The sequence below is a fragment of the Lonchura striata genome, chromosome 1 (genome assembly GCF_046129695.1).
Source record: "Lonchura striata isolate bLonStr1 chromosome 1, bLonStr1.mat, whole genome shotgun sequence".
Taxonomy (NCBI): domain Eukaryota; kingdom Metazoa; phylum Chordata; class Aves; order Passeriformes; family Estrildidae; genus Lonchura; species Lonchura striata.
The window spans coordinates 12,314,938-12,341,924 of NC_134603.1; the positions used below are offsets into that span (position 1 = coordinate 12,314,938).

General features: G+C 39.5%; 1 protein-coding gene across 1 annotated transcript in view; it reads right to left on the bottom strand.

The window, feature by feature from the left end:
- Positions 1 to 355: 355 nt before the first annotated feature.
- FER1L6 (fer-1 like family member 6) overlaps positions 356 to 26,987 on the bottom strand; it is a 66,173-nt gene continuing 39,541 nt past the window's right edge. The window contains exons 23-41 of the mRNA XM_077781566.1: positions 25,041 to 25,151; positions 24,264 to 24,425; positions 23,100 to 23,283; positions 22,729 to 22,913; positions 22,050 to 22,172; positions 21,887 to 21,926; positions 20,048 to 20,163; positions 18,881 to 19,012; positions 17,823 to 17,948; positions 16,650 to 16,777; positions 15,174 to 15,344; positions 13,853 to 14,013; positions 10,854 to 10,996; positions 10,178 to 10,266; positions 8,179 to 8,277; positions 6,454 to 6,695; positions 5,976 to 6,139; positions 4,686 to 4,786; positions 356 to 542 (exon numbers count right to left, since the gene is read on the bottom strand). Coding sequence (XP_077637692.1) covers positions 356 to 542; positions 4,686 to 4,786; positions 5,976 to 6,139; positions 6,454 to 6,695; positions 8,179 to 8,277; positions 10,178 to 10,266; positions 10,854 to 10,996; positions 13,853 to 14,013; positions 15,174 to 15,344; positions 16,650 to 16,777; positions 17,823 to 17,948; positions 18,881 to 19,012; positions 20,048 to 20,163; positions 21,887 to 21,926; positions 22,050 to 22,172; positions 22,729 to 22,913; positions 23,100 to 23,283; positions 24,264 to 24,425; positions 25,041 to 25,151 — 2,664 coding nt within the window. The remainder of the gene's footprint in view (positions 543 to 4,685; positions 4,787 to 5,975; positions 6,140 to 6,453; positions 6,696 to 8,178; positions 8,278 to 10,177; positions 10,267 to 10,853; positions 10,997 to 13,852; positions 14,014 to 15,173; positions 15,345 to 16,649; positions 16,778 to 17,822; positions 17,949 to 18,880; positions 19,013 to 20,047; positions 20,164 to 21,886; positions 21,927 to 22,049; positions 22,173 to 22,728; positions 22,914 to 23,099; positions 23,284 to 24,263; positions 24,426 to 25,040; positions 25,152 to 26,987) is intronic.

Sequence of the window (26,987 nt, forward strand, 5' to 3'; positions counted from 1 at the left end):
CTTGACTGAGAAATTAATTTCTGCATACCATTGAAGAATTTACTCTTGAATTCAGTTTTAGGTGCATAACACTTTCAATAATAATGTCGATAAAGCTGCAGTAGTAATGATGTACATAATTAATATACACCGTTAATGTACATTAATGTACATGAATGATAATGGACCTTAAGGATGGGTCTGAATGAGCATTCAAAGAAGACATTCCAATATTCTGAGAGCTCCAGTTTCTGATGTAAATAGTTGCTTTTCTTTTTACAAGGAATGAGATGTGTTTAAGGTTAATGAATTCATTTTTCTGACTTATTTTTAGCAGAAATTTTCTTATTTGATTGTCTAGAATGAGGGCCAAGATCTACCCTCTTCCTGTAACTATCCTTTCACTAATTGCACCTGGCAGTGTGTAGATAAAGAGAACCAGGAAGATAACGAGAATAAGCAGAATTATGCCAATGATGATGTACTTCTTGTAATTCCTCCAGATCAGGTGATACAAACACTTGAAAGGGTTTACAAACCAAGAGAAGGATGTGTCTGGTCGGCTAAAGAGAAAGAAAGAAAAATAAAATCTTTTGTTAAGGCTGATCCATCTCTTTCCAAAGTTATCCTACTGCAAAATATATATTTGAGATTAGAAAGGACCTTTATTTCCTTAGAACCCACTACAGGGATTAGAGGGAATGTCCACCCATGTGCACAAGCTGTTGGGTCACTTTTCTTCCACCCATTCCCAAACCAAGCTCCACACACAACTTGTAATGAAATTCCAGTTCACCCATCAAATACTTCAATTTCTGTCATGATATAAGGTTCAAAATTTTAAAAAAAGATAATGATAAACCCTAAAGAAGAAATACAGGCATCATACACTTGAGTATAAAAGCTTTCTAGTAATTTTGAGGAATTTAGCGTCACAAAAGGCACTACAAATTGAGCCACTACAAAAAAATCTGATTGTCATGGTGCCATAATAATCAGAGCCAGCTCAAGTTGGGCATGTGGCCCAAAATGATGTATTTTCAGAAGGAAATTTAGCACAGGCCTCATGCAAACAGGAAATGATGAAATGAAACCTAGATGGTTTGCCTATGTACATAAAGAAGAGCCACCTTGTTCCAGTGGAGAATATCTGCATCCCACAATCCAAGTTTTTTCCAAATATTGTCCCATGCTGTATTCTCCTCCATACCCAGAAGTTTATTCCCACTGTACAACAAAGCTGACTGCACACAGAGATTAAAACAATGTTCTGTTTAGGAAAAATGTTGTCCTGGTCTCTCCTCTGGCATGACACCTGGACTGGGAGGGCACTGTGCTGCTGCTCCAACAGCCCTACCCAAGGCAGCCTCTGCCAGCTTTTTCAGTGGGATGATCTGATGAATGCAGTGGTGTTGGGCAACATTGACACCTGCAAAACCTGGGCAGATTGTCTTTTTTATCCAAGGTCACTGTAATTGTGCAGATGGTGCAGCAATAAGGAGAATGAAATTAACTGAAGGTCACAACAAGCTGTGGCTATGTCTCACTCCAGAAAGGAGTTCCAGGAATTTAAGCAATGTCCCAATGATCTACTGAACTCAGCATTAAGCCAGTAGAAGTGAATGCCAATGTGACAGAAAATCTGTGAATGTAAAAGGCCAACTGAATATCTTTTTATGAAAGACTGGGCTTTTTATTGAGGGGGAAATGTTTCAGAAATAAATCATCAAATTAGCCCTCCAGGTTAAAAGGAATTATTAAAAAACTGGACGACGTAAAGATTAAAACTATTTGAGTATCAAGACTCTCAATCTGTATGTACTAACTGCTTGAGGACTTTTCATAACCTTTAAAGGCTGGGAAAAAAAAAAAAAAGCCATACTCTTACTTATTTAATTTGTTTCCTTTGCAATGTAGTCAATAGAACTCATCAGCTTAGCAGTGTATTTATTATAATAGACTGCATCTAGAAAGGCATCATGTCTTGATCAGCAGAATTGAAGAGATGAATAACCTCACAGTGCTTTGGCCAGAAGGAAATTACACTCATTTAACCTTATTCTTTGTTTGCATGTTCCTCTCTCTATTTCACAGACATTTAATCTTTGTCCACCTTTGCTCTGGCACATTAAAGAATCTGCTACTGTCTATAGGTCCTAGAAAATAATCTTTTGTTTTGAAATTATTTTGTTTCTTAATTAAAAATAATAACTTCACAAAACAATCTGAACATTTCTTTGTTTCTCTGGGTGTTCCTACATGATGATCAAAAAAATTAGAGTGAATCTGTGACTCTGAGTACTGGCATAGAGATCTGGAGGTCCTGAGAAAAGAGGTCCTTGAGATCCGCTCTTTCCTGAAGAGAAGTCATTTGAACGGTGGAATAAATTATTTTTTTATCTCCCAGCTGATTGTGACTACTCTGCATGTATGAACCACATATTTCATCACCTGGGGCACTGAGCTGGTAATCCTTAATATCTTTAATGAAACTGAGGCATGCTATGTCTTCAACTGTGAGTTTATTTTCTTTCCAGCGAGTGTCTAGCTAAAATAATTTTTACTATTCACATGCTGATATTTCTCTAGTAAACTTAAGGCTTATTCTGCCTAAATGTAAAGCCTGGGTGCTCAGTCTGGTCCTCTGTGGGCTGTCTGCATGGGGAGAGGAAGGATCTTCAGGAGGCCAAGTCATCTCTTTCCCCAGCTCATATCTCAGGATATGTGTGCTGAGGAAATGGGACAACTCCTCCACCTGTACCATGAGCACCTACAAAAGGAACCTGAATGTTTTGCTTCTGAGATGGGTAGTGTCAAATGACACTATCCCCACCCTTCATTTGATTTAACTGAGGCATACATCTCAGTTGAGAGTAGAATTATGTTGAGCCATATATTGGCTGTGTATTCACACCACAAAAGCCACTGATTACTCAGTCCAAGATCTGGAGGAAGACTGGTTTTGTGGCTTCTGGGTCAAAACACCTCCAGGCTGTGCATCAGAGAAGAAGCCACCAGGCTGCTGACAAGATTTTGGCCCAGCAGCACATTTGCAGATAAAATGCCCTTGAGCTGAAAACACAGGGAGCCCTAGGCAGCCATGGGTGCATGGGCTGGGTCGCAAACAATGAGAGGAAAATAAAGCAGTGCCCTGTGCAACCTGTTGACAATCTTCTGGACATGTAATTCTTCTATTCCACTTGACAGTACCTCTCTAGGCTGATTTCTTTCCACCACATGTATTTAGAGCTATCCCAGTCCTCTCTCCTCTGAAAGAGGTACTTTAGTTTCCATTACTGGGAATCTTTCAAACAGACACCTGTCAGGCAAAGCTCATCCTGCCTTTGGGTAAAGGTGTTGGGTGAAGCAAAGGATTAAAGTGTTTCCAAAGCTAGTTTAAACAATGCTTTGTTACCTCTGATCTGATAATTCCTTTATCCTGTCTCATGTTTATCCTGAGATGTATCTCAAACCAACAAAATTAAATAGAATGTGTAATCATTACCATTATGGCTAGCAATTGAATTTTAGAAGCTTTAGTAGCAGGAAATATAACATCAATTTCTCACACCCTTTTTTTTTTTTTTTATCCAGCTCATAAAAAAAGCTGCTCAAGTGTTTTAGTAGAACAAAGCACTTGAGCCAAAATAAAGTTCCTTTTTCCTGAACTCAAAAAACTCAGCTGATAATTTTAATGTGACAAATGCTGAAAGATATACTGCTCCTTCTAGATCATTTGCCTTTGTTAAAACACAATGTCCTCATTAAACAGCCTTATGATGAAAAATAAGCATCTTCTTCTTCAAGTATCATGTACAATAAAATTAGAGATGTAAGTCACATCCTCTGTGTGTCTAACGAAGGGCAATGACTCTGGTGAAAGGTCTGGAGCATGTGTCTTGTGAGAAGTAGCTGAGGAAACTACAGTTGTTCATTCTGGAGAAAAGGCTTCAGAGGAGACCTTATTGCTGTTTACAACCTCCTGAAAGGAGGCTGCAGCCAGGTGGGAATTGGTGTCTTCTCCCAAGTAACAAATTACAGGAGGAGAGGAAATAACCTCAAGTTGCTTCAAGGAGGGTAAGGAGGGTTTAGATTGTGTATTGGTGAAAGTTTACTGACCAAAAGGGCTGTCAAGCATTGGAACAGGCTTCCCAGGGAAGTGGTAGAGTCACTATTCTTGGAGGTGTTTAAAAGACCTGTAGATGTCATGCTTAGAAACATGAGTTAGCAATGGACTTGGAAGAGATGGATTAATGGTTAGACTCAATAATTTTAAATATCATTTCCAACCTAAATGATTTGATTACTACTATAATAAATATAAGCAAACTGATCTTTATAGGTTACCAAACTGAGATGTTGACTGTATGTGTAAGCTATGGTGATTTAAGATGTTATCACGTGCCAGGTCAGCTATGGAATGAGCTCATGTGTGAATTGCAGCTGAGGGCAAATGCTCAGCAATGCAATTTATTTGGGCTTCCAGAGGAAGACATTTCAGCAAACCTGAAGGTGCTGCCAGCAGCAGTGCCAGCCACCAGGCCATGCACAAGCTGCACAATTTCTTGCTGAAGGTTGCAGCAGTAAAGAGAAGAAAATCTAGGAGACCAGAGAGGTGTCCTGCAGGGAGGTCAGGTGGTTGCCCTTCCCCATCTTCTGCTGAATGCCCCTGCCCCAGCATGTTTAATGAGTATGCTCCTACTCACTTGGGTTTTTCCAAGGGTTCAGGCTCCTTTCGAGCTTTGCCTACTGGATTCTTCTCAGCTTCTTCTGCTGTGACCAAGTGAAACTCAGCTTCCACCTTGCCCTGGATCAGAGAGAGAATATGTAAGCATCCAGTCCTGGGTTACTATCACTAATTCATAGCAGGATTTGTCTTGTGGAGAAATGATGGAACCAATTGAGGGCAAAGGAAATTGATTAAGGAAAATAAGAGAGTCTTTGCAGTTGAAGAGAAACCACAAAGGCACAAATTGCTGATTTATGCTCAAGGAGAGGTCAGATATTTTCTTCCAGACCCACAAATACCTTTTCTGCTTCTTAAATTATCATGTAATTAATCTGAAAAGACACATTTTCTATCTACCACACATCCTGGCAGAGCTGAATGTCTGAGCTGGAAGCTGTGCTGCTGACATGGACCAGATGTACTCCATCAGCAGAGGGAAATTCAGCCAGTCACAAGTGCTGGAGCATTGAGCTGTGGGGTCTCAGCTCACAAAAGGAAGATGGGATTTAAAGAATCCAGTTACAATTCAGAGTGGATAAATCAAATCAGCTTTATAGACTCTGTGATGGATGAAAAACAGACAAATGACTTTACATATATTTGTGATTTTCCTACCCTATACCTTTGTGGATGGTATGAATCTGAAGTGTTGATCTATGCCCACTGGCTGTGATTCAGCACAGAACAGGGCTGAAAGAAGGATGCCAATAAAGTTATAAATGTGGAAGCAAGGAGTGATTAAAGTGGACTGGGAGAAAGGGAATCAATTGTACTAGAGTTGAGAATAGGGAAGTAAATCTGGGATTTGGAAGTGGAGTTCATTCACTAAATTAATGGAAAGCACACAGCTTCAAGCTGAATAAGGCAATAAACTTGAAGATGGCACTTTTCATTAAAAATTCTTTTTGCTGGAATAGACAGAAATGTGAAGGAATGGTGAGCTTTAGGAACACCCTTGGAGAATCAATGAAAGTCTAGAGACAGGGGAAGAAACCCCAAAAAAGGATTAAAGCAGGTGAATATATAAAGGGCTATACTACTGGAAATGAGTAACTGATAGCTCTTGGTCTATGTCCCCCCTAGGGAACTGAATGTAGCTGAAAAGCCACTTTAGTACTCAGTTATCTGGGTTCTTCTGAAGCAAATATCTGGAGAACCACTAAAGCATTTGGAGGAATCTTATGGGTTGCCAGTGGTGGTTGTTTAAAATCCAAAATTAGCATATTAGTCCCAGAGAAAAGCTGTTCATTTGTAGTGAGCTGCTTACCGTGAGCTCCCCAGCCTTGATGAAAGGCCACCAGCCTCTGATGCGCTTCTGCTGAAATATGGAGATCTTGTTTTCTTCACTTGCTGCTACAACTGTGCCTAAGTCACAGCTCTTGGCTGTCTTTGCTGCTCGAGGGAACCCATTCAGGTCCAACTCAAGAGTGCCTGGAGAAAAATAATTTGACAACACTCAAGGACCAGACAGACACAAAGACATTCAAATAGCAGCTTCCAGATGAGATCCATGGAGGAATTTAGCAGCTGAGGAGCTCTCTGTACTGCCAGTCATTCATTTGTATTGCCCTGACATTCTCATCTGACCTAATTATTGGCTTTCTAAGAAATGTGTAAGTTTGCAATGTGATGCTTCAGAAAAAAAGTAAAAGCTGGGGCTCAGACACCACTTTGTGCATACCTCTGCAAAACATGAGTCTGGTGAGACCTCAGACGGAGTTCAGGCAGATCTATTGCATACTTACCCAAGAAATCATCTGAAGAGAGTCTCTCAAAATCCCACACCTGAAGCACCAGCTCAGCAGGTATTTTGCGTTCTGTCTTTTCTAAGGAAAATATGTTTTCTCTTTTAGTAACCACCATTTGTTTCTCTGCTGGGAGGTAGTGGAATGGGAACACAAAGCGCCAGTTGAAGTTGCCCTCTCCTGTCAAGGAATTGTAATGTACATCTGTCTCCTGTTTGTCCTCTTCCAGGCCCTTTATCCACCTACAGCAAGCACACAGTGGAAATCATTGCTGTCACCAGGGAATCTTGAAATGTAATTGTTAGAATGTAATTTGGTTTCAGGCCTGACCATTTACAAATTCCTGCCTAACCAGTAAGAGACAGTGTTTGGCACGGTGACAGGCAACAGCAGCCCTGGCTTGGGGGATCGTGGGACACCAGCCACTGTAATGACCAGTGGTGATCAAATGCTGAGAATGAGAACATGGTTTTTATTTCAATCAGACCCCAAAGTACCACTTGGCCAGTACCAGTTTGCTATTGGCCAGGACACCTCCCTTCTTTGAGACAGGCACTGGTGACAGCATCAGTCTTTTATCCAGCACTAATCACCCTGTATCAATGTTTTGCCACACTAATAAATTCTGTATCACTCTCTCAAGACTGTGATCAGTGCTCAGTATTAGAGCCTAATTTTTTTGCAATTCCTGTTTGCAGTTATAAACATGGTATTTATATGGCTGGAGAAGTCTCTCTTCGTTTTTTGTGATTTCCTCTTGGTTTCTGTTACAGTGTTCACAATATCAGATATACTGTGGTACAAAGGATGCTTTCTTAAACATAATTTTCTCATCTGAAGAGAGGTAATGACCCATGTTTTAGTTCTGAAGATGATTTATCACATCTTGAATAAAGATTAGCATTTTTGTGCTGTATCCAAAGAGCAGCTTTTCCCCTGCAACCCCAATATTTCAAAAAAGAATTGTGAAAAATGGTACCGACCTGAAACATGACACTGCCTCAAGTACAAATCCATGCCTGGTGACAGATACAGTGCCACATGTACTGTTTCAACATAATGAGATTTGTGTCTTTATCACTAAGGCACAGAAGCAAAAGTTTCCCACTCCTGCCTTCTCTGTCAGAGCACTCTGGCATTGATGGTGATGTTCTCATCACACAGCTCAGCACAAAGGCTGGCTCCCTATTTAATTTCTCAAATTCATGTTCTCAAAGCTACTCTGCTGTTGCTCTGAACACTCAATTCATATTGGCCTATTAAACTTACTCTCTAGGAGTGGAAAAATGGGAAGAAATCTAAGACCAGTCTGACACCTGAGATTTTCAGTACTTTGTACTACCATTTATGCCCATAATTCCTTCCCAGCCCTAGTAGTCTTTTCTCTGATTATGTCAAATCTCTCTGCATCCATGTAAGCTCTTACAGTTCAAGTTCTGTAAGTGTTTGATCCCCTGTGCTAAACTGTGAGCTTGGTGCTTTTTGTGAGCTATCTCTGCCTGAGTAGGAATTAAAGATTAGTGTCATTTTTGTGACTTGATTTTCAGAGGAAGTAAAACAGGACCATTAAGGAGAAGTATCCAATATGGGTGAGTAATTTTGGCAGGTATTTAGTGCAAAGTGCAAAGGTCACTGAATAGCTCATCAAATATTCTCACAACATAATTTTTTCCTCTGATTTTTGAATGAAATATTGCATGTTATTTTGAAGTGTGAAGAGCTTACCCTTTTACATAGATATCACTTGATTTTTGCCCTGTAAAGATATTTTCATCTTCTAGAATGACATCCTCTGTATTCCAGATGATTACCCTCAGTTCGTATCTGAAAAAGAAAAAAGGATTGTGTGTAAAGCCCTGGTCAGGCCCTAATGCAAACCAACCTCTATCAAATCATGTTTTTTATAAAGTGAGAAATACTGTGTTTGTGCATCAGTCTCAGGCCTCTTTTGTTTACAAGAGTCTGGTGATAGAGTGGGGATGTTGGTTCCCCTCATCTCGTGGACTATAAGGGACAACAGCAGGGTCACTGCCAGCTTCAATGGGATGGAAAATTCCTTGTTTTTTATATGCCTGTTCATTTTCAACTTTTTTCACAAAAATCCTGCAGTGGAACAAGGCAAAGTTGATCTGAAAAAACTTAATCAGAGCTGTCTCCAAAAGAGTGATCAGCTTGCTAATAAAGAATAGAGTTCCCTGAGAGATGCTTTTTAGAAGAAATACCTAAAAACATTGCATTTTGTGTAATCTAGGGCATTAAAAGGGAAGAGGACTGCTTGGAAATATTTGCATTTAAGCAGGCACAATCATCGTTAGAAACAACCATAAAAGGAATTAAAGTTTCTCCTTCCTTTTCACACCCTATATGCAAACATTTATGGTGGCCATCCAAAGCTCTCAAAACTTGAGCTGAAATACCAATATTGCAGGTGACATAAAAATTTAATACTGAAAAATTTAGGTATTCTTTAAGTCATTGTATGAACTGCAAAATACATAAAAAAGACAAATTAACTATGTTTGATAACACCAACATACAGTTTCCCTGTCTTGGAAATAGCCTCAATCTCAGGGTGTGGCACAATTTGCTTCAGAAGTTACCAGGTGCTCTACATCATGGATCTCTTAAGGAGCTCTATGAAAATCAAGCCTCTGCAATAGCCAAAAAAACTTGAATCTGCAATGCCTCACCTGAGTCTTGTTCAACCAAAGATCATCAATAAGAGATGCTTTCACAAGATGTTTGAAGTTTTATAGAGGCAGGAGCCTGTTTTGCTGCATCAAATATGTATTCGTCATCAAGATGTGCAACTTGTGTCTACATGTACTGGTTGTTTTTCCTTGTGATGAATGTTCAACATTATTTTCGCCTGCTACAGTAGACTGCAAAAATGGCAGCAACAATTTGGTTTTATGGGCTTGATTAGTTTTAAATATTTTTTGATTGGAAAATGTTGTTAAGGGGTTTTACAGAAAGTGCTGGTCTGAAAGAAGTGATTGCTACATGGATTCTTTGTTGGTCTAATCAAAAAACATAGGAATAGTACCTGATGATGTTTCACTCATGAAATTCTCAGGAAAGGCCTTGCTAAAACACAGGATGGGCTGAGAATTCTGATTCTCATTTTTGCATTTTCTTTACAATATTCAATTTGTTTGAACAACTATTTACATTACATGTAAAGAAGCATAAGGAAATGGAAGAAGGCTATTCCAAACAGATCTCTTTTATCCATTACTGCTTTATGTGTTTCTCGATCTTATCCTTGAACAAATTGCTGGAAATCCAGCACATGTAATGCTATTGTAGCAGATTAAAAAGCTCAACCAGGGTTGAGGAAGTTATCTCAGCAAAAAAGCTAGTGAAACCAGAATTGATTCTTGCAGCTCAACAAGTAGATAGTAACATCAGAATTACTTGCCTCTAGCTACCTGCAATCTCTTTATTATAAAGAATAAATGGATAAAAGATAAAAAAGGATATCTTTGTAAGAGGTGTGTGATAGCTCTTGCTGAAAAATCACCAACAGTTCTTAGAATTGTTTAATGGAGGAAACCAAACTAGATGCTCCTCTTTAAGTCATGTGAACCTAAGAAAACTTTCCTCAGGACTGGGGAGGTTTGTTTTAGTATTTAATTTTCTGTTTATTTCCAGACATTTAAGAAAGACTCAGTCTTTGGAGAGTTATTGCCACTGTGGTGGGAGGAAAGCACAGAGTTATTACCCTTTGGGTTTTCTTGGTGAAATGTCCACAGGGGGTCCTGGCAGAGGCATGTCATTAGGAAACATGTCAACCCACATCTGTACACGACCCTTGAAAACAAAGAGACAAACATCCCTGTAACCCTATTTTACAGAGGCTTTAAAAGGCTTTCAGTGTAGTTCTGACATCCAAAATCACCACTTCATCTGCAAGCACCAACCAGCTCAATATCCTGTAACTATGGTTTAATCTAGGAACTTTCTATACAATATCTTTTTCATGCACATGTTCTTTCAATCTTTCAGGTATTTGGTGAAGTTGAAGTAGAGCTCAAACACTGTCAGCTTCAAGGTAAAACACATGCAAAAAAACACATTCAAAATACATGCAAAAATAGTATGTGATGAACAGAAAAAGGAGAACCAAGATTTGATACAAGCAGAGGTTTTGTTAACTTAATAAAGTAAAGCATCTAAAAGAAAAAAATTTGCAGTTACACCTTGTGTGATTACTGTGTATTTGGGTAAGTGGCTGTGTACACCCATGGGTGACAATTTCCAGATTAATACTGTACAAAGTGTTATGTTTGGTGCAGCACCGGAGTGCTGATTCTGTAGGTTTGCAGTTACAAATAGAAAGCACAATAACTGGAGGGAGTGAAAACTGCTCCATCACCACCACCTTTGAGCTGTTCTACCTGCTCCATGCCTGGCTTGTCCTTATGATAGAGAGGCCGAGTCTCAATGTGCTCTGGGACCAGTTTGTAGCCAGCTCCAGGGATTTCTTCCCAAGCACGTAAAACCTTTAAGGAGAGATGTTCATATGATTCAACTGGCTCTTCTGTAGGAAAGAGTGAAACAAAAAGAACAATGAGAGCTGAATTATAATGTTGAAACCCCTTGGTAATATGTTTCGTTAGTTATTAGAGGTACTCATTAAAATTTTGCTTGAGCTAAGAGGACGGTTTTATGTATTCCAGCTAAATAAAGAAAGGCCTTGAAATGCTTCTAATTTGCATAACTAAGGGGACCCACTGGGTTAATTAGAAGATTAGCACTCAGGCAGCAGTTTTTCTGTAAAATACAGCAAATCATTCCACTGCTAAAGCATCAGTTTTTAACAGGAAGATGGAAGAAACATGTCAGTTATTCTTTTGGCAGAAAATTACAAAGTTTTAAAGCCTGTGAAAGACAAGGAGACTTTGATTTGACAAAGTTGACAGTAAATAGGCACTAGGAGTTAACTATGCCTCCTTTTACTTTTTGATGGCAACAGCAAAGACTGCCTTAGAGAATTTAATCACACATCAGAGGAAGAGAGTTGAAGTCCATGGGCAAGAACATTTCACCTCCTGACCCTCTCACCTTGGTCGCTGGAAGGGATACCCAGAGAATTCCAGAGAATGGCACCTCAAGGAGGGACTAGTGCTAATATTGAACATAGTGTGGGTGCTAGAAAGCAGAGAAAGCCCTTTGAGCTCTTGAGCTTCTCTTTCCTCCCTTTTTGTGTGGGCTCCACACAAAAGGAGCCCAGAATTTTGACAAGTGATATCTTCTAGATTAGAAGTCCCTAAGTGAGAAGAAGGTTAAGATTTATTTGTGTCAACAAATTGCTATCACTCTTCCTACGCATGTTGCTGTGTCTGAATTACTGATCGTTGGCAAAAGACTCTTTTGGAATTTAAACAGTAGATATTAAACCCTTCCTAATGGCTCAGAGAGTGAGGAAGGATGATCTTGTGGTTATGAATCTTGGTTCCCTCTTGTGCACCAACATCTAATTTTAGCCAGCTAAAAACAAGGCGTCTAGCTGCTATTCAGTCAGGCAGCTTCCGTAACAATGACACAGATTATCCTACAATATCCTGTATCCTCTCAAAGAAACCTTTCTAAATATATATTTTTTTAACCTCTGGGGATGCATATTTCTTCCCATTGGCTACAGGCAATTCTAGACTATCTGGGAGTAATGGACAGGCAGTTGGACTAGATGATTGTTGTAGGTCTGTTCCAAACAGACTATTCTTATCCTATCCTATCCTATCCTATCCTATCCTATCCTATCCTAATCAACTTCTTTCTTCCTAGAGCAAAGTTAAATTTTTCCTTCCCTTGCAAATTAAAGCTGGATGGATAATTATAATTTTCTCCATCTCTACAGTGGAAATAGGATTGCTTTCCCTTTTCAGTATGTCTCTAGAGCTCAATTCTATGGCCTTTGTTAGTTTACAGACCAAATGATGGCCACCACAGAAATCCATCAGGAAATAAGGACCCAGATGTACTTGTCAGAACAGCAATCTGAATAGAAATTATGTAAAGACTGCATGAGATAAACTATTTCTGTACAATATTGAAAAACTTGTGTACATAAGTCTTTTGGTCTTTGCCATCTGGTCCTGTATTTCCTTGCTTCTAATTTCCATCATCTATCTGACATTGGTTTGTCTGAATCTTATTTTAGTGAACCAGAATTTTGATTGAGACATCCTGTTGCTGGTAGTCACACTCAGTCATCTGCTAGTGAGGAAAACAAACAGCAATACTGGAGTAAAAAATCTCTTTTAGGCCAAGAAACCAAAAATGGATCAACTCTTCTCCCTTCAACAGTACTTCCTTGGCAGCCTTCCACTCAAAGTGTGAGCTGTATTTTGCAGTTGCTATGAAGAATTGTGTCAAAGACAAACCAACACTGATAAGGAACTGGAGCTTTTCTTACACTGCCACAGTGTCCACTACTGTCTCCTAGACCAGCTTCTTTCACCCTCTTGAAAGGCTCCATCTTCACATCTGTTTTCCTTATTCTAAGTACAAAATTGAATCATAGAATGGTTTGGGTTCGAAGGATGCTCAAAGACAATCTTGTTCATCTCCCCTGCCACGGGCAGGGGCACCTTTCACTGATGACTCTGTCCCACTCCACCCCAGTGTGCTATGGACACTGGAGGTCCCAATTGCTTTGACCTCTTTTTAACCTGGGAGCTCTGACAATAAATTACATCCTGTCACCAAGATTCACGGACCCCACAGATATCTGGATTTATAGAGTGCTGTGTCAGATTTATAGAGTGCTATGTCAGAAGGGGAATCAGGAAAAAAACAGAGAGGAAAGACAAGTAGGTAAGGTAAGGTAGGACTGGCTGGTAAGTGGCCTGGAATGTAACTATGGTCAGAAATTTGTCTGACCTTGAGTAACTCCCTCCAAAACAGTATTTCCCTTCCCTCTATTTCTCACTTCCTGGGTCTGTCTGTTCCAGTGTTTTAATTTAGACAGAGAATACATTCTTTGAAAGACTCTTCCTGGCTTCCCATGCTTTGATATTCTGTGGGGAAGGATTTCAGAGCATGCACAGACCAACACTAAGCCAGAAGACATGTTCCAAGAGGGTCCCCCACACTCCAACCAATCTTGGACATCCCATCCTTTGGATCAGGTAGAAGCTAGTCCAGGGTATTCCCCAATAGCCACCATGAGGATGTCAAATCATCAGCAGCAACTGTTTCACTCTACAGATTCTTTGCAATTGAGCTACAGCAAAAGCTAATACAGACACAGCCTTCATTGCCAGAGTTACATGAGTGTTTAAGAGTAATCCAGCTTGAGAGTTCACAGCCCAGCAGAGCTCCAGCCACATCTTGGCAGGCTCCTGGTACTGCTACAATGCAAAGGGAGGATGCTGAACTACTCCTTTGTTACCGTTCTCATCTTCTGTGAAGACTGTCTGTCCCTTGAAGATTTTTGTTCCTACTTGTATCTCTCCTGGCCTCATGAAGGGTCCACTTATTCTGTAGTCCTTGCACAGCTTAGTGAGGATCTCGCTTGGCTTGGTTGCATCTCGCCATGCATTGTACCCTTCTCTGCAAGGAGGGGACAGAGTGAAGCGAATGGGTGAGGTTTTCCTTCAGAATAGTGCACTGACAGATCAGGAATTTCAATGCAGAAATTTGCTTTGTGGTCAGTGGCCTGATACCAGCTTGGTCAAACTTTTCCTTTCTCCAGCACTGCTTCTTATTTGAAACACTGCCTCTTTCTGCTCAGGATCTTGGAGATCAACCACTCCTTTCTCTTAAAACACAGGAGAAGCTGAGGCAGCCTTGCCTACAGTTTAAATAAAGTAATAGCATGGCATACTTCCCATGGGGAAAAGGAACAGGCCTTGTTCCCTGTTGTACCTGAAAGATTTGAGATTACATGTGCTGCCTCCATTTAAGGAGAATTATTCTGCAGCTCCCAGATGCAAAGGATGAGCTCAGGTTATTTGGGACACATAATTAGCACATGAAGAAAAATATCACACTGGAGATTGAGCTGGCAAGGGAAGCTTTGGGGTTTGGTCTGTGTTCCTGGATTGCTTTTTGACATTGTCCATTCTTGCTTTTTAGAAAAAAAATGAGAAACAATCATAGAAGAACCCCAAACACATATCTCCCAGGTTAGTGCCCCACCCCAGGGCAGCTGAGTTATTTTAGGTTGACTTTCTCTGCATGAATTAATTTGTATACACAAGGTCCTTGAGCGTGCAGCTTTCTGGCAGGGACCAGGAGCTCAGCCTCACTGCCCCACAGCTCACCCTGTCACAGAGGTCATGTCAGCAGTTTCTGTTCCTGCTCCCACCAGTGCCACCCCAGCCCCTTGCTGCTATCACTCCAGCTGCAGCTGAATAACACAGAGCAAAGTAGAGCCCTGGCATAATTTCTCTGAGATATTTTTCCCATTTGCCCTTTATGCCTGTCCAAGGCAGTTACTCAAGCAGGTATGTTGTAAACATCAGCTGTTTACTATCTAAAATACTTATTGAACCAACAGTGCTGTTAATTTTAAAATATCCATTTCCCACTGAGGCTGGCAGCTACCCAAAGCCACCACTAAGCTCTTTGGTAAATTTTAATTAAAATACCCTCTGTGAAACTTTCGTGCTGGAGAAAGCGCAAACACCTGGAGCACAACCGGAACACATCTGTAATTTCTACGTCAAGTCACTCACTGTGAGTTCTGTGCTGCCTGAAGAAGTACTTACATTTCATATTGACTCTGTAACCCACAGGTAGCTCGATGTCTGCTGTAGAAACGATTTTCCAAATCAATTTTAGTCTCTCCAATAAGATCATCTGTTCCAATGAAGTCGTGGTCATAGATCAAGACTGTGAGCAACGAATCCTTGGGGAATGTAGCTTGGATTTCAAATGATCTACAGAAAAAATTGAGACCTACATGAAGTCAAATCAATTTTGGAGTCTCAAAGTCTAGGCTGATTAATGCCATGCAAACAGTCTCTTCTAAAATGTAGTGGGCTTTTTTGGTAGTGCTTTTTGCTTCAATTAAATACATGAACGTGCTGAAAACACACAGTGCAAAACCATATCTTTCTCCAGCTTCCCTACCACCCTGTGTACAGTCCTAAGATTGTACCTACAATTCTGACTCCAGTAATGCGCATACATTAGCATTATTGTAGCATAGGTGTAGGTAATGGTTCTCACACATTTTTCAGAATCCCCAAAAGGGACATCTAAGTATTTTCTGTCTTCTTGCAAAAACTGCAGGTTAAATATAGAATATAGAAATTTGGGGACACCCAACAAAATGATCAGGCAAAAGTTTTAAATAAATCTCAAAAAAAAAAAAAAAAAAAAAAAAAAACCAAAGATAAGAACTCCCTTTTCACTTGGTGCATTTTTCAGGAATCAATATTTTTGAGATGTGATGAGAAGTTGAAAATATAAATGTGATTGTAAAAGGGATTTGACAAATTAGTGAAAGACAGGTCATCCTGATTATAACACAGATTTCTCCAAAGCACAGAAAAAACTGAGCTTTGTCTCCTAAGGAATAGTTTTCTGCCTTTCCTCACATTCTAAGGGTATTTCAGTCCAAAATAGTATTGTTTTTCTGTCTTAATGTTCTTCCACCCCAATTGAAAATATTTTCAACTTTCTTAAAATAGAGAAATTTACTGGAGACAAAAAAAAATCACAGCTATTAGCATAAAAATACAAATAACTATAAAGCTTTGATAATAAGAAACTGGATATTTACTGACAGTTTGCCCCTAGGTCCCCTATTTGGAAGGCTGTCTGAGTTCAAAAAACTCATATGTCCTAGAATTATGAGATTTATTTAGCACTCTATTCAATCTGAAACAGCAACAAAGATTGTGAAATCACACTTTATTGTTCTGATACTTATTTTGCTTTAAACTCAACGATTGTATTAATTTGCACAGAAAATTATCATTTGTTGTCTCACTTCTTCTGACACATCATTTTGCAAAACCTCTCATGGATTGCATTATTTGGTATGTTTTGATGGGTAAGAAAATGAAATATTTTATTATCATACAGTGTTACACCAATTCCCAACATTTTAACCATCAGAATTACAAAACATCCAAACAAGCAGAAATCAGCACATAGCAAACAATTAGTAATGGCAACAGTGGTAGGAAGAGATAAAGCAGAAATTATACTGAATACAAAAATAAGTCATAACTGACCTTCCAAATATAGGGTTTAGTTGCTTGGGGATGTAGTTTTCCCTGTCTTTAATTTCTGTGTTGCCCAGCCTCAGCACAATGTAGGGATCTGACTTCCCATCTGGATCAGCTGGGCTGAGGTTAAATGCCTGTTAAGAAGAAAAATTGTGTCCTCAAGAAGTTTGCTTAAATACATCAGGGTCCCTACACAGAACTATGGATTTCCTGCCCAGTCCTGGGGATTCTGGAAGTTCAGGGACTTTGCCTGCCTCATGTCATGTAAAATTTGGCTGTGGCTTTGTAGACTACTATGAAAAGATGATCTGGAGAGTTTGCAAAGCTGGAAATGTCTCATCATTAATACAGAAAAAGCTGAGCAGGAGAGGCAATGCTAGAAGAAGCTGGGTGCACAAGTGCAGGTAGGATTCAGGAAAGATTTACCCACAAATATTGTTCCAGATCCTTGAACAGTGCAAACCAATTCTTTATAGAATCACAGAATTCTTAAGGTTGGAAAAGACCTCAAGGTCCTCATGCATTCAGGAAGTAAAACTATCTCTTTGTATTTTGTTGCCACAGTCTCTCTGCATGCCATCTTTCTGTCTCAGATACCTGAAACTCTCTTGTTTCTCTGAAATACCAGTTTCTTCTACCAATTTTACCTCTCAACATCATTCTCTCACCTCGTGCTCTGTATTTCTACTTTAATCAACCCCAAATTTATTTACATGTAGAACTTCTACAGTATGCTATTCACAGCCCCTCGAAAATACACTACCATTTCACCCTTACTGAGATTTTGTTGAAATGTGTGTCATTTTTAACAACTCTACTCATTAAAACTGGCTGCATTTGGATAATTGTGGCTGGAGCAGGTTATCTACAAGTTAGATACTATAGATCTATAGTATCTGTAATTTAGTTATGTATCCAGACCTTTTAGTTTGAACAAATTACATGATTCTCCAATCTTGTAGAAATCTCCAGATTTATTGTTAGGAATATACATAATATTTTCTACTCTGAACAAACATTTCTACAGTATGAAATGTTGCCTGAAATATGACCAGAAAAAAGCCCAAACCCCATGGATGAAGATTTTCAGAATCTACACTGCAAAGACACTTAAAGTAAACTGAGTTGAAAATAAAAATCCAAGTTAGTTCAAGGTTAAAAGAGCATCTGTCTACTTACTGCCACAATATAAACCCTGATAAGCACTTTGACAGAGTGGTTTGGGGGTATCCCTTGCAGGATGCGGGGCTGCCCTCCATCCAGAAAGCTGCCATCCTCAGGACTTGGGTATATGCAGAAGGAGCCCTGGAAATACATTGACTTTTATCTCCTGTGAAAACAGATCAAGTGCAATAAAAAAACAACCCTTTGAATGAAAAAAACATCACTCATGCAACTTATTTTGTGGTAGCCTTCACAGGGAACCCAAACTGCATTGCACTAAACATCACCTTTTAAAATGTCTTTTCTATACAATATAGTACAATCATATCTAGATATTTACAAGGAGTACCTCTGTGCCTATTGACTGTTTTAAACTAATACCTGTAGGTGTTCTAAACCTAGTTCTCTTATCATTAATATTTTAAAACTAATAGTTTGACCTTAACTGTATATTAATAATTCCATTGAGGAAGTTTCATAACAGTGTGACAGGAATCTAACTGTATTTTTGCAGCTCATATAAATTAATATAGACTCATGTTATTGAGTAGCTCATACTGCCTGAAACCAACTAACAAGTCATTTGGACAGAAATCTGCATTGCAAGCTAATTGAGATATCAATTACTTTAATCAGTTCCTCTAAACTACAAACAAATCCTAATAACATTGCTCAGGCTTTGAACTTTTCAGATTGCCTCATGGAGCCCTAGATGAGGCTGTAGCTGTGAGGGCCTACACTTAAATTACACAAAATTACATGTAAGGTTCTGAAACTGATAGTGTAGAAACCAAGATACTTTTGTGAAATCTGGACTATGTAATATCTCTTCTTCCCCTTCTGTAATTTCTAACTCCTTGTGATTCCTTATTTCAAACAGAAGTGAACACCTGATACTGGATGATGCTTTTTTCTATCAGATAATGGGAAAGGAAAAACTTGACTCTTGATATAATAAAGCTAATTCTATTTACAACAGACTATTTATTTTGTTCATCCCTGGCATACCTGAAATATGTATTAAAGCCTAAAGTCTCTAAATGATTACCCATTTAATCAACATTAAAGATTACCTTAAATTTTCCTATTATTCTGTCTTCAGCATCAGTATGAACTTCATCATTAGATTTTCCTCTGAAGAGCTGGAAAGTTTTCACCCAGTCCTCAAAGTTACTGAATTCACTCTCCAAGTCTCCTTCATAAATCTTTGAAAATAGAAGCACGCTAATATTTCGTGGTGCAGTGAATATATTTATAGCAACCTTTTTATTAGAGAATGAATAGAAATTCATTTTCACCCAAAATGAAGACTTTAATAAAAACCAAGGTTTTGCAAAAGTCCTTGAGGAAAAAAGTTAATTCCCCATTTAAAACAGGACCAGTTTTGTCCTCAACCAAAGTATTTTCCCAACTATTGAAATAACACATTAATGTAGCAGGTGGAAGTGAATCTGGAGGGGCCAAAATGAACATTTGTAGCCACTGGTGTAAGTGAAAAATTGTGAATGTGCTGCTCTTTGTTTCTGTTTCCTTGCTGCATTTTGCCTTTGCTGGGGGGACAGAGCTTTAGGATAGCTCAAAAGACCAAATAATTTTTCAAAGAACATGTTTTTTCAATACTCTCCTCCAGTAATTTATCAAGCGTGAAATAGAAGGGCCTATGCTACTGCTATCTCTTAAAAAATGGAAACAGCACTTTTAAATTCCCATTTATTCAGCCACAATCTAATCCAAACTGTCCTAATCTTTTCAAACCTCTCATCTCTTCAGACATTTTGCACAGCCCATATAGTTTTCTTAGAATTCCTTCTGTCATTACCCAATCAAATAAAATTTGAGCTGAATATTATTTCCCATAAAGGAGAATGCACCAGCCATCACAGCAATGCTCTCCACCTCTATTTTTAAGACATTCTTAATAGGCTGCAATATTTTGGGATTTCCAGCTGCAGTATTTTACATGCAAACAACAAAACTGAATTTCACTGAAGTTTCTCTGGGTTTGTCTACACCAATAAATTAAGTCTAGGACCAAGTGGGCCACATCCACTTGGATGAGACCATGGTCTCCTTTGTGTCCCTTGTGCTGAAAGGCATTATCACTATAATTTAGTGTGTTTTATTCATTTAAAGTGTCTCAAATATATCTAGGGAGGGTTTGCCCAACTCAGCTGCTGATGCCAAGCTTTGGAGAGACAGTAAGTAACAACAGCCTTACCTCAGCCTTACTTTTCTCTTACCTGCAGTGTGGCTAGGTTTGGAGTTTTCTTTTGTATCCTTTTCAATGTCTTATCCTTCTTCTTTTTGTCTGAGTCATCCTCTATGATCAATGCTATGTGGTCAGAAGTCTGCTTATCTGCAGAAATTTAATGATATCATGTGTGTTTTAGTAAGGAAAGCATATAAAACACTTCAGAGAAGGATGCAAAATATATTTTTAAAGAGTCCCCCTTGCTCTTTTTCTATTTATTTCTCTAGTGCCAAACATGGGGATCTTCTCTTTTACCACTGGTGCTCCCAGGCAGAGAGGTGGCAATTTATGCTCTCTGTGGCTGCCAGTCTTCACAAAGAGCTTGCTGGACCAAGTGTGATGGTGTCCTGTATGACCCCTCCCTGATGGCCACCTCCCAGACCACCCTTTTCCTCCCTCTCTGACTCCTACCCAATGCAAATAAACAGATTTTATCAGCTTTCACATAAAATTTAAGGTTTATTTAAAATGGAAAGCTGTTGTTTAAGCTGACAGCTACTTCAGATATCAGGATCCAAGTCCTTCTCTGCTTAAACATATCACAAAATAGGGTGTGTCTCACCTGGTGAAAGCCTGGAAGTGTAAGAAATAGAAGAAGGTACACCAGACTAAAGTCAGATTCCAGACACTGAGAGGGGATTTCCCAACAAAAAGAGGGTGAGCCCTTAAAAGTTACAGTGAGATGGTTCAGCTCTTTGGCTGAAATCTGGATTTTGAGTTCACTTTACTTTCATTTTTTGAGTAGTTCCTGTGTGTTTAGCAGCACTAAATATTTAGAGATATATATTTCATGCCAGAGACGTCTTGCATGTACAATGCTTATCATCACAGGTGAAAATTTGTAACAAAAATGATCAGAAGAGAATTTGCAAGGTCTGAAATCAGCAGTCAGCACCAATAAGCCACAACTGCCTGAATAGCCTATGAATGGATGTCACAAAAGTAAATGAACATCACATTTTTGTAGAACATTTTCTATGTAAATATTTCCTCCATTTGCACAAGTGAGCTTCACTCAGAAACTGATCTCATCTCTCAGCAGCCCTGATGATCACTGAATCACCATTATCTGCTCTTCCCAAGATGTTGTCATGTGATGTATTTAGGTCATGTCTTCCATTCAGAACAACCTCAACACCCCCTTTAAACCTTTAAATCACCTCAGTCACTGGGGAGTGGTCAGCTCTGGCACGAAAAGGTGATTAATTTCATTCTGAATAGCAGCTCTGTGTAAACAGTAAATATTTCTTTATTTTCCCAGCCTCTCAAGCAGTCATATTTGCCCAAAAATAATTTTTTCCAGAGTTTAGTTTGATTATGGCAGGACCTGTTGAACCATGGAACACATATGTATGGAGACATACATACAGAGCCTGTTTCTGGACAATTCTTTTAGGTTCCTGTGAAAAAGAAAATTCCTAGAACCTAAGCTAGATAAAGCTTTCCAGCTATGGAAATAACTTGTATGCTTCCTAGCAGAAGCTGTTCCTGCATCACTGATCCTGAACTGGATTCAAAATTGAGAGGAATTTCTTTTCTGGAACCTGTTATAAGTGCAGCCTAAGATCAGGATAATCTCTATCTTGTATTCTTTAGGACTTTGACTTTGCTAATCTTTGTGCATGATACTTGGATGACAGAAAAATCATGTTAACCAAACACTGGCTGTGAAGTTTTAACCTACCCAACATCTGATCCTCTGTAGAGGAAAGAGCCCAGTACACCAACAGTACTTTTACCAGATATTGTTGACAGCAAAATAGTAGAGAAGTGATACTAGAGACACTTATGGTGCAAAGCAACAGAAAAATGCAAATAATTTACTTACTGTCATCAGGTTTTCCTTCACTGAAAAAAATTCCTTTTGCCTTTCAAAAGAAAACACAATGGACAAACTCCTCATTATGAGTGTAATATCAAAGAGGAATAATTCAGCAGTAAATCTACTTTTACAACATTGCTCATCTGTGAGAGTTTTGGGCATGACTCACCTTTTGCATTTTGAGCACAGAAGCATAGTATTTTGACCACCAGTCAATAACATTTTCAGCTGATTCATCTGCAATGGTTCTTTTCCTCCTCTTTGTTGACCGTCTGATGGATTTTTTCATCTCCTACCAAATGATGGTGAAAGCACTAGAACTGATTAAAACTAATCACCTGACTCATGACATTAAGCATGAACAGCTGTATACACAGAAAATTTCACCCTCCAAGAGTAAAATAAAATGCAATATGAATTCCTGTCTGTCTTTTATTCCAAGACACTTCATTGTGATCATCATATTATTAAAGCTATCTCTGTATTTTCTACTGACTGTCATGACTTTAAACATTGGAGACATTGCCACAGAGCAGCCCATACAATAGGCAAATCTACACAGATAATAAATAATGATGTTTCAAGGGATGCAAACATCTAGATACAAATTAGCTTCTCCCACTTGAATCTGCAAGTATTTTAAAACTATATTAGTGGAAGTAATGAAATTCTGTGGGGCAAAGCTGCGTTGTTAATTACTTCTTTTGAGGGTCAGCAAGATAGTGTGGGTGTCAACGTCAATACCCAAAATCTCTAAACCTGGGGTGAGCAGGTTACCACTTTATAAGGAAGGGCTGAAGTCTGCAAGACTGCAGAGGAAGTTAGCAGGTAGCTTCAGCTGTACCCACCTTCTGTTTCTTCTCTTTCCCTGGCTCAGGGGCAGAGTGCTCTGCTGCAGTGGCAGGAAGTGCTGTGAGGGATGGGTCTGGCTCTACCACCGTCCATTTACCCTGCTCCACCTCAGCGTAGATGTCATCAGCTAAAAATGCTTCTTCTTGGGGTAGCTCAGCAGGCTGGCATGATTCAGGGGAAGCTGAGATTGAAACTTTGCAAGTTAGGTAAGGTTTTGCAGAAATACTGTCATAGCATTTGATGATCATCAAATAATCATGTGATTAAGGGTTTGACGTTATGCTCAACACAGTAAAGCACACTTCTAAGTGTAAACCTCTAAGAAGGTGCTTTGTTCTTTTATTTGGGGTCAGAATTGAACACTTACCTTCCTCAGTTTCTACAACGTCTACTCTGTTAGGGGCAGCTTGAGGACCTAATGGGGTTTTACACAGGAATTGCTTAAGACAGTTGATGGTGTGTGTTCCAACAAGAGTACTCCTCCCAAACGCCCTCCAGTCAACCACACAGATGCTTAGTGGTGGATGCAAGAGTTCATTTTCAGGCAGCTCCTAGTGCAGGTGGAAGACAGCAGCATGAGTGAATTGCTAGAGAACATAGGACACATATAGAATATTTCTCATGCACAACAATAAGGCTTCTACTCTTCCCTCCTTCCCTCCTCCTCCTTAGCAATGAATATATTCATAATGCAAAATGCTTTCAACATAGGCAACATGGTTTTGGTTTTCTGCAAAATCTGGAGAAAGCTTTGTTCTTTAAAATACAGAGTGGACTGTACAGATGGTGCTGCTATCTGCCCAATCTGCCTCAGTTGGCCCAAAAATGAGACGGGAACCCTGGGTAACCACCGTATAGGATGAACTACCAAGAGGAAATCAGCTCTTAGGACAGTACAACAGAAGCTAGAAATACTGTAGGAACTGTACTTCAGCACCCATGTTATTGTTTTGATATATTTTTCTCAAGAGCAAACTGAACAGATTTACAGTTTTATTCTGTTGGTGACCGATTCTGAAAGTGCCATCTCTTATAACCCAACCAACAGGTGGTACATTACTTTGCAGTTCATAAAAGCAGGTGTGACAATGTAAGAAGGTCCTGAGCTCAAAAGCCAGAAATTATAAATCCCCTTAATAGCCCAGTAACAAACAAAGGAAAGTTGCAAAAATGGAAAGAAAACAAAGGAAACTGAACACTACCCAGCAAAACTGGAAAGGAGGAGGAAAAATACTAAATATATTTCTGTTAGCTGCCCACATGTTCCAATCTATCAGTAAAAATCAGATTGAAACATATTTTCTTATCTTCTTGGGACTTAACATGAAAAACATAATCTTCTTTTATTAGATGGTTGTAGTAGAAGTCTTTTAAAGCATTTTCAAATCAATAGCATTTGCACATGAACTGACATCCCTTAGTATTTAATCAAGACACAGAAGAAATTATTTGACAAGAAAGGAAGATAATGGTAATTAACACCTTGTCTAACCAGAGAACAGACAGGCAAGGGGAAGCATGCTGTACACACCACTTCAAACCAGTCTGCAAGGCCAGTGAAATTGGGATTTTTCTTGTAGCTCTGTATGACAGAGGATTTGACTCCTTTCCCTGCACACTCGATGAGAACCTGGGGCCGATCTACCGAAAGGAGCTGGACTTTCTTCAGCTCTCGAACCCCCCAGAACAGGACCTGTGGTGTGCAGAGAGAAAGAAGCACTGTTAGCCTGCAGAAACCCTGGCTTGGCATGGCCAGATGGGCTAATAAGCAGGTGGTGTGAAGGCTGCAGAATGAGTGGCAGTGATTATTGAGGCTGGGCAGCATCAGGCATTGCAGTGATAGGAAAAGCTGCCGCTTTTCCCAGATTTCTAATATAAGGCTACTTTGGACACAAATTGTACAAGAGAGGAGAGTAGGGAAGGTGTAGACATTTGTACACAGGCAGGAGGAGTTGTTTAGCTGAAGTCAAGGGCCCAGAAAAAGCCTGTGAGATAGATAGCTGATGCCAAACTTCAGCTCCAGTGATGTCATTTGCAAGGGGAAGCTCTCCATCTCCTGTGGACACTTCCTTGGTTGCACGGAGTGTGGATCCACCAGCCATGCTCTGCACAAGAGAAATCCCTTCCCAGCAGGTCAGGATTGAGACACAGCCCCACTGTTTCTCAGGGGAAGCACAGCCTTGCATGCCCTTATATGCTATTTTCCATGTGAATCATATTGATCAAATTTGTAAAATCATCAGTTGTAGTTCAACAAGAGAATAAAAGGAGATGAGGTTAGGAAAGGGAAATAGTCAAAGTATCTCACCTCCACTCTGTATTTGCTTAAAACAGGCCGTATGTTAGCTGGGACTGGGTAAATCTGGCCAATATCTGGTGGATCCAGTGGGGGAAGTCTGTCTGGATCTGACTCGGGAATCTGAAAAATGAAGCAGTTTTAACTCAGGCTGGTTTTCAGATGAATAAAATCAGTATTGGAAGTATATGTTGATAATGGCACATAGAACACACCAATCCAATCCATTTTATAAGACAAGCTGCAGAGCAGAACTGTTGTGCTGTGAAAGGAATGTGACTTGAAATGCTCTCTCTCATGCTGTGATGCTAAAACATCTGGAAAAAAAATTATTGAATGGATTGGTTTATGTGCATTTCTGAAAGAAGGGCTCTTTTTACCTAGTAGGACATAGCTTGCCCTACAGACATGCATGTACTGAAGCATGGTAATTCTACGTACTAAAAATGGAAAGCATGGTAATTCTATTTAACAAAAATCCTGAGCAAAACTGCATAGAAGACTTCCACAGGAAGATTATAAATGTGATTCTAGTTAAAAAGAGCTGGTGAACAGGTAGCGCACATCAGCAAAAACACACGTTTGCTGGAGAGACAATATTCTAGAGCTGCTATGGAATAGTGTTCCAGCATTATTGCATGCTCTCACTATCTAGCACCTCTCCAACATTAGGGCTGAGTCTTCTCTGTACAGCCACTAAACTCTTGTGGCACTTCTGTTCTTTATGTGTGATTGTGCATGAACCTGCCCCACATTCAGGAGCATATTTGGGTGTACATGACTGCCCTGTTCCAGCCGGGTGGGAGGAGAGCTGACTCCAGAGCAGCTCTGAGGTGTGACCACCTCTGCCTCTTGCTGTGCTCCAGGCTTTGGTGCACCTTCTGTGACAAAGCTCATTGGCTTCACTTCCCAACACCTTCCTTATTTTTAAGTGTGTATCTACGACCTTCTCATTCCATAACAGGACAGATCTGAAGCCTGGCCTGATTTAGAAAATTCCTACATAAAACAGTGGAAGCCAGCACCTGATGCTGAGTCCTGCCAGAAGCTCAGGCTGTGGCAGCAGGGAGCAGCCACAACAGAGCTGTTCTCAGCTTTCACCTGAAGCGTGGTACCTGAGGATGTGCAGCTTCTGGAAAAAGAAACACAACTTCTGGAGTGCAGCAGTGCTCCTAAGCTGACTTGTCCCTACTGAGAGGTGAAGCAGGTGAGATACAGCTCTCAAAGGGTCTGTGAAGTTGAAGTCTTCTGCTTCATTTAACCAGGCAATCTGTCTATGCATAGTTGTGTGGGAGTCTAATTACTATGAGGGAGAAAGGATGTGTTCCTTGGTACCTTGTAGGTGGAGGAAGAAATGGGTGGAAAATATAATATCTAGAACAGCACCTGCAGCAGAGGTGAGTATTCACGTAATTACCAGCAATAATTCACATAATTAGCAGCAATAATTCATGTTCACATGTGATCTACATTTTATCAATAAAAATCCAAAGCAATTAATTTAATAACTTCAGAGAAAAAGAGGTGAAAAATTATCTACTACTCAAATGACAGAGTGAAATACCTGCATGAAGGTTTACAAAGGGATTTTGCTTTTTTGATTAAAAAAAATCAATAAACCCTGAGCTCATTCTGAGCAAAAGCAAGACTCTCAGTATCCATTAGTCCATATTTTTTTAGTGCACTTTTTCTCTGAATGCCAGGATGCTTCATTGTAAGATTAATTTTATTCCTTCAGCAAGACACAGCATTAATTTTGAAAGGAGAAAGGAGCATTCACTTCTTCACAACACCAAACAGTACCCTCAGATCAGAGTTATCAAGAATGCTATGTCATAGGAAAAGTTATGGGTTCAGAATGAGAATAAATCAGTGATGAGAGAGGGTTTTTTTTCCTTCCTCACACAGAGCACCATGAGGAATCTCCTGATGTTGGAAAAAACCAAGAGTATACCAACT